This window comes from Hordeum vulgare, chromosome 1H (genome assembly GCF_904849725.1).
Source record: "Hordeum vulgare subsp. vulgare chromosome 1H, MorexV3_pseudomolecules_assembly, whole genome shotgun sequence".
Classification (NCBI taxonomy): Eukaryota; Viridiplantae; Streptophyta; class Magnoliopsida; order Poales; family Poaceae; genus Hordeum; species Hordeum vulgare.
This window is the reverse complement of record NC_058518.1, coordinates 86,750,983-86,758,537: the sequence shown is the minus strand read 5'-3', so window position 1 is coordinate 86,758,537 and position 7,555 is coordinate 86,750,983. Positions and strand designations below refer to the sequence as shown.

The 7,555-nt window shown below is 43.9% G+C and overlaps 1 protein-coding gene across 1 annotated transcript; it reads left to right on the top strand.

The window, feature by feature from the left end:
• Positions 1–694: 694 nt before the first annotated feature.
• On the top strand, positions 695–6,705 carry LOC123425683 (villin-1-like). The gene is made up of 20 exons (XM_045109394.1): positions 695–909; positions 1,437–1,536; positions 1,643–1,711; positions 1,823–2,059; positions 2,150–2,327; positions 2,410–2,545; positions 2,631–2,793; positions 3,064–3,214; positions 3,301–3,386; positions 3,455–3,610; positions 3,969–4,037; positions 4,147–4,215; positions 4,320–4,457; positions 4,592–4,720; positions 4,826–4,973; positions 5,060–5,070; positions 5,182–5,322; positions 5,397–5,534; positions 5,650–5,712; positions 6,084–6,705. Exons 1-20 carry the CDS (start codon positions 857–859, stop codon positions 6,423–6,425), a joined length of 2,577 nt encoding a protein of 858 aa, XP_044965329.1. The 5' UTR covers positions 695–856; the 3' UTR covers positions 6,426–6,705.
• Positions 6,706–7,555: the final 850 nt, after the last annotated feature.

Below are 7,555 nucleotides of genomic sequence, written 5' to 3'. Positions count from 1 at the left end.
GCACGTCTGATGCTTTTTTTTCAAATTTCTCGCTTTTCTGCAGCACTGGCACCCGTTGGCTAGCCCAAGGGATCAGGCGCGCCTTGGACGGATGTTGGATGCTCTTCACATCTCAGCTCGCCATCTTGCCCACCGGCCTTCGACTGGATGATATGACCACTTGGTGATCTTTTTTTCATTTCCTCTTTTTTTTTGGGTTTGCTTGTGCTGTGGACCCGGCAGACAGTGAATTTTATATTGGTACCTCTAGTTGTAGACTTGGTGCTTTACTTATAAGGCTTGTTTGGTTTGAGTCTGATCCACGTGTATTAGCTGGATTTTCCTCGTGATCCACATGTGTCAGCCCAGACGTGGATTAGTTTCCTAACGAGGCCCAAAAAATCATTTGATTTAGTCTAGATGTGGATCTTCCACGCCTCAATCCACATGCTTCCACTTCAATCCATGAGGTAAAAAATCCGCCCCCCTATGAATCAATTCCACTAGGGGATTGATTCCCTAAAAACCAAACAAGGCTTAAAGCGGGACAAAAACCTATTTCAAGAGACATTATTTGTTGATTATACGGGAGTGCGAGTCAAACAGCACGGTTGCACGTCACGCGCTTCAAGGCAAAGCAATGGACGCGCCCTCTATTTCTCTCGCCATTACCTTTCTCAGCTCTGGTGGAGCCCGCTGGAGGGGAAAGTGCGTAATTGTTTAACCTCTGGCAGCTCCACCAAACTTCACTAGCAGCTGCTTGCCCACCTTTCCTTTTCTTCTTGTTCTTCATCTTCTTCCTCCTCCCCTGCTCTGGTCACTTATTTGGTGGGAGCGAGCTCGCATTGCCTCCTCTTGCTGCAGTCCTTCGAGGGCCATGTCTACAATGAAGGGCGTCGACGACGAGTTCCTCGGCGTCGGCGACAAGCCGTACGTCCCCTCTCCTGCTCCCTAACCCCTCACCTCTTTGCTGTTCCTTTTCTTGCTCTTCAGTTGCTCTCTCGGACTAGATTCCTGGCAAAGCTTGGATCAGCATTTGAATATGCCTCCCTGATTCCTTCTCTTTCCCCCTCTCATCTAATTTTACCCTTCCGCTTCCGAAAATGCCACCGTTAAGTGGGGCAGGGGGGAAACCCCTTTCTATTCAGAAATAAATAAAAAATGCCACCGTTAATTTTGTGTTCTTTACCGAGGAGCAGCACTACTGCAATTACACTGCGCTTCTTAAGATTTGTATAAGAAAAGATAATTGCTTGGAACTCCCAAATCAGGGAAGGAACCTGGAAAATAATTTCTTGGCTTAAGAAATTCTGAGTACATTTTGCCAATACTATTCTTCATTTTACCTCAGTGCTGTAAGTGTTAGGCAGATAAAATCTAGCCTAGGCTGTAAATGTTAGGCAGTATAAACATTTTTTTTATTATAATTTTAACTTCAAATCAATATAATGTTCCAGAGGGCTGGACATCTGGTGTATTATGGGCACCAATGTAGTTCCAATTGCAAAATCCTTGCATGGCAAGTTCTACACTGGGAACTGCTATATCATACTCCATGTAAGTCCTTCTCCAGGGTAGGCTGCTTCAGCTGTAAAATCGTACTGTACATTTTATTAGCCTATTTACATCACTGAGTAATTTCAAATGTTGTACAATGTGTCAGACAGCTGAAGTCAAGAGCGGAACTCGAGGGCATAATGTGCATTACTGGATAGGGGATGAGGCCAAAGAGGTGTGGTGTGTGTGTTACGACCACATCATTTAATTGGGCTCTCTTGTCACTCTTTTCTTAACTTATGACTTACTTTGTGTCCTGCTGTCCATCCTGCATTGCGTGACCTAGGAAGATTGTTTGATGGCCTCTGACAAGGCCGTCGAGTTGGATGCGGCGCTGGGCTCTCACGCGATCCAGTACAGGGAAACACAAGGCGAAGAATCCGACAAGTTCTTGTCATACTTCAGACCATGCATCATCCCTGTACAAGGTAGCTTCTCTTCGCACTGGAGAAGATCTAGGGATGAATGTGACGGGACCACGATGTTTCGGTGCGAAGGAGAGCATGTAGCTCGTCTAAGAGAAGTAAAAAGTGCTAGATCAAAGAATTTCCAGCATATCTCAGTGAGTCAATGTAAGACTACCAACCACTGACAATTCTGGTGATGTGTGTAGGTTAAATTTTCGCGGTCCTCTCTGGATCATAAGGCGGCATTTATAGTGGACACGCCATCGAAGATTTTCCTTTTCAGTGGTTGTAATTCTTGTGTACAAACAAGGGCTATGGCACTAGATGTCATAAAGCATCTGAGAGAAACCCAACACTGTGGCAGATGTGACATCGGGATAATAGGTAGTGTTGAATGAAATTATATCTTCCATTAGCAAGGATAGAATATGCTAAGATTTTTATTTTTGTTTGTTACTGATTGTAGAGGATGGAAAGCTTGCTGGTGATTCAGATGCTGGTGAGTTTTGGAACCTCTTTGGAGGCTATGCGCCTATTCCTCGTGATGTACCAGATGCAGACAATGGGGAACCGATGGCTACCTCACCCAAGAAACTTTTTTGGTGACTACCCCCAGCTTAATTCAGACTCCATTTGTAACCTCGAGTTAGTATGTAAAACTATATTTGTACACTTTCCTGTATGTAGGATTAACAAGAGAAACCTTGTTCCCATGGAGGCACATTTTTTAGAAAGAGAAATGCTGAAGTCCGACAGAAGTTACATACTGGACTGTGGAGCTGAAATATTCTTGTGGATAGGGATGACAACACTAGTTTCAGAGAGGAAGACATCTGCTACAGCATTAGAGGTACGCATAAGGATACCTGATTATTTTCCTTTTTTCTATAATTGCATATCTGCTAGTTATTTTGTAGGCTAACTTGGTACGGAAGTTCCTACCGAAACCACAATTGTTTTCTTAATATGCTCATATGCAGATATTTGTTATCGTCAGAAAAAATATAGTTCAGATGGTTTATAAAAATACAAGTAACAAATGAGGGGGTGCTAACATGCTTGATTAGTGGTATCTACTTTAGTCTTTCCATAAGCTTGAAACAAAGCCGTATTGTTGTAGGAATATGTACACTTACAAGGCAGATCATCAATTGGTCATACTGTTATAATGACCGAAGGTCATGAAGTTGCCGACTTTAAGCTGCATTTTCAGCACTGGCCTAAGAATGGTGTGCAGAAGTTGTACGAGGCAGGGCGGGAGAAAGTGGCAGGTGTGAGGACCATACTATTCTGTATCTATTGGTTCCATTAAATTTGTGAATATCATGGCAAGGTCTAATGCACAATCATGTTGCAGCAATTTTCAAGCATCAGGGCTATGATGTTGCAGAAATTCCAGATGATAAACCTCGGCAGCTCATCAGTAGTAATGGTTGTTTGAAGGTAAAATTCATTGCCTAGATGTGATGCATGCATGAATCTATCTTTTAACGAAATAAGATATACCACAGGTTTGGCTGGTGGACCGTGGTTGTGTAACCCTCCTTTGCACCGAGGAACAGGAGCAACTTTACAACGGAGATTGCTATATCATACAGTACAGCTATGCTGAGGATGGAAAAGATTATCAGCTATTCCTTGCTTGGTTTGGACAAGATAGTGTACAGGTTTACTCTTTGCTAGTCTTGAGTAAATCAAGGCACTCTTTCATATTTTCCCTTGCTAAGGAACACTTCCACCAATCAGAAATTAAAGCCATTATAAACATAGCGATCATGGTTTACGAGTCGCGACTCATGCGAGTCGCTCTGGGGTAGCGACTCGGAAAAAGTTGAGCCTGCAGTTGCGACTAGTCATGACTCGCGGCTTGAATCGACACTAAGTTGAGTCGACATTTTTTTGCGACTCATCGATTAGTTGCGCGACTCGAAATCCATGATAGTGATTGGTTCTGTTTATTCATGCGTGTAGCATGTTGTCAGTAGTTTGCATGTTACTTAAATTAGTTTGTGAATTTGGCTGCAGGAAGATAGAGTTGCCACAGTTTCGTTGATGTCAAGCATGGTTGATTCACTCAAAGGGCGTGCAGTTGTAGTGAGCTAATTCACTCCTTAATCCCACTAAATCCTGGTGTTGACAAACAAAGTCTTTGCCATGCTATTGCTATTCAATAGTATCACTCAATTGCGAAATACAATTTCAGGGGCAAGTGCTTGAGGGCAGAGAACCAGAGTTGTTTTTCCTAGTATTCAAGTCATTGATCATATTCAAGGTATACTTCTCGAGTTCTCGTGCTGTGTGGTTCATGTACTTGGTTGTTAATTAAGGGATGCATACTTGGATATGAATGCTGGAGTTTCGCATCTTCCTTCGCAGGGTGGCAGGAGTACTGCATATAAGAACTCTATTCTGCAGAAAAGCGATAGGACTGAACTGTACCAGAAAGATGGGGCCGCATTATTCCGGGTTCAAGGGCTGAGACCTGATTGCATACAAGCCATTCAGGTTCATCTGGTGAGTTTGGGCAAAACCAAAATACAAATGCATATTCAGAGTTAGCCTTTTACGTCAAATCACACTTAGATATCATTTAATCCTCTGCTGTTCTGAATCATCCTATGGTTACTGGATTACTTACTGAATTGCAGGCCGCAAGTTCGCTTAATTCCTCACACTGTTACATTTTGCAAGACGGTGCTTCTTTCTTTACGTGGCTAGGAAGTCTTTCTTCACCCAGTGACCATGTTCTACTTGATAGAATGATGGATAAGTTGTGTGTAAGGATAACACTGCAAACAAATCCCTTTGTGTCTTCTTATTACAATATTTCTGTAGATTGTAATGTATTCCCCTTATGGACTATATTTAGTGCTATTTTGCAGCCACTGAAGCAATCATTGTTAGTAAGAGAAGGTTCTGAAACTGACCGTTTCTGGACAACATTAGGAGGAAGATCAGAATACTCCAAAGAAAAGCGTGCCAAGGGTTGGCCAACAGATCCACTTCTGTATACGTGTACTTTTCAACAATGTACGTGCAAAGATCTTGTGATTTTTTCCTTCCAATAGCCTCTGGGCATAAGATCATTACTGACCCTGCTATATGATTGTTTTCAGGTCTGTTCAAGGTTAGTGCTATTTTACAATAAATCACAAGAAATGAAGGATACATCCGACTCGTACCTTGTGGTTTCTATTGAAAAGGTTGACTAGTTTCTTTTGGGATTCCATTCTTCCAGGCAAAGGAGGTATTCAGCTTCTCGCAAGATGATCTGGCAACGGAGGAGACGTTGATACTGGACTGCGGTGAAGAAATCTACGTCTGGGTTGGAGTTCACTCAGGTGTCACGTCCAAGGAGCATGCCCTCGACTTTGGCAAGGTCATAGTGTTTCCAACTTGTGATAATGCGACGGGGTATTCACAAAACTCAGTGTGTTTCTTCATTACCTGCAGATGTTCCTTCAGGCAGGCATTGCTCGGGATGGACCACGGTCGATCACCGACACAACCGTGTATGCTGTCGCTGAAGGGGATGAACCTTCATTTTTCACCAGCTTCTTCAACTGGGATAGCTCAAAACAAGCTGCAGCTGTAAGTGCTACTGAAGTGAACATCAATGGTGGCTTTATTTTCGTTGTTCACAAATCTCATAAAATGAGGCTGCCCACTCGATCAATTCACTAGTTTCTGTATTTGTTGCATGTAGATGCTGGGGAACTCATTTGAGAGGAAGCTGGCAATGCTGAAAGGGCTTTCACCAAAATTGGAGGTTATATTTAATAACCTTATCTCACTAATTTTCTTCAAAGTAACCTGTCTCAACAGTGAAAATTTGCCTGAAGACTAAGAGTTTAACTATCAGCTGAAAACTACCGTATCCGTTCCGTGCATACTCCACGGAAACCTCATTACAAAATTTGGGGAAAATCTAAAAGAACATTTTATACAAGAGGATGATATTCCATAAACCTGTTAAATGCTGGAGTAAAATTCAATCCCATTTCAACGATATAAAAAAAATCTACGAGAAAGTTCCATATCTTCCAAAATGAAACTGTTATCCCTTTAAAACTAAGAGAGTTTCAGTTTGACGTTTGCTAACTGTTTTCAATCTTACAATGGCCCCTCCTTCTGTGACAGTCACCGGACAGGAGCTTGCGCAAGTCTCCGTCGCGAAGACAGGGGATGTCGTCAGAGCCGACAACGCCGGAGCAGAAGCAGCAGCAGCAGCCGCCGGCAGCGAGGAGGACGTTCGGGTCTGCCTCTGCCGGGAGGACCGCCAGGGAGAGACTGCCGCCATCTTCATCCGCAGCGTCGGCAACACCATCCTGGTCCCTCAAGAGCCGCGCGTCGTCATCGCCGTCGACGCCAGCAACGGCGCGACGGCTCTTCCCTTCCTCCTCGCTGCACGCACCGGGGACGGCAGCCGCGCATCTCCCCTCCCCTGCGGCGGCCATAGGGAGTCCTGCTCGACGACGGTGAGCAGAGCTCCCTGGTGCAAACCGGAGGAGGATAAGTCCGTCACAACCGTACCTGTACCGTAACAATACGCCGGATATTTGCTTGCCCTGGGAGGCCAAACACGAGGTGCTTTTCCCTGGGTACGTCGCAACGGGGGTGGGCCGTGCACCACGCGATATGACCCAATTCCGGTTGTAGATGAGTCATGAGTACATTGGACGGAGGGAGAACTAGATTATCAGGGTACCCACTGTAACACCTCAGTCACGTCTAAATAAGCGGGCAGTCCTGTTATACATAATGATTTTTGTCCGACACACACAATCAAGCTGTCCATGCAATATACTCCCTCCGCTTCTAAATATAAGTCTTTAAAAAGATTTCATTAGTGGACTACATACGGACGTATATAGACATACTTTAGAGTGTAGATTCACTCATTTTGTTTCGTATGTAGACTCCTAGTGAAATATGTTAAAAGACTTATATTTAGGAACGGAGGGAGTATATCTATATCTATACCTATATCTAATAATAAAGCGGCTATTGCTTTCGTCGGAAAACCCATCGCGGTATTTTTATAAAAAAAATTCTCTAATTTTTGTTATTCAACCCGCGCTCCATCATTTATATTTCTTCTAAGTGGTTTTAGTGATTGATGATAATTGTTGTGCGGACTAATCTTGTGTCCTCAGCATTTCAGAATATTCTCTTCTAGGCACAAGATGACTCGACGCCCCTCAGAGGTTTTCAAAGACGAATTTTCTTCTACGTTTCTCTTCCTAGTTTGTGTCGTAGGAAAGTCTTCTTATTAAGAGGGGGTCCGTGTCAGAAAGGTTTGGGTGGAATCCTCACACACACACTTCATGCACCCACCTATATTTTGGCCTCAATGGAGCTCCAATGAGTGTATTCTATGCCTATGGGAAAAGGGTAAGCGGTAGTACCGCTGTACCAGCGGTAGTAAATTTTTACTACCGCTCCAAGAGCGGTACTGCTCCTCAGGTGCGGTAGTAAACTTTTACTACCGCTCCAGGAGCGGTACTACCGCCCGAAGTGCGGTAGTAGTTTTTTACTACCGCTCCAAGGGCGGTACTACCGCCCTCAGTGCGGTAGTATTATTTTACTACCGCGCTGACGGGCTTTTCTCG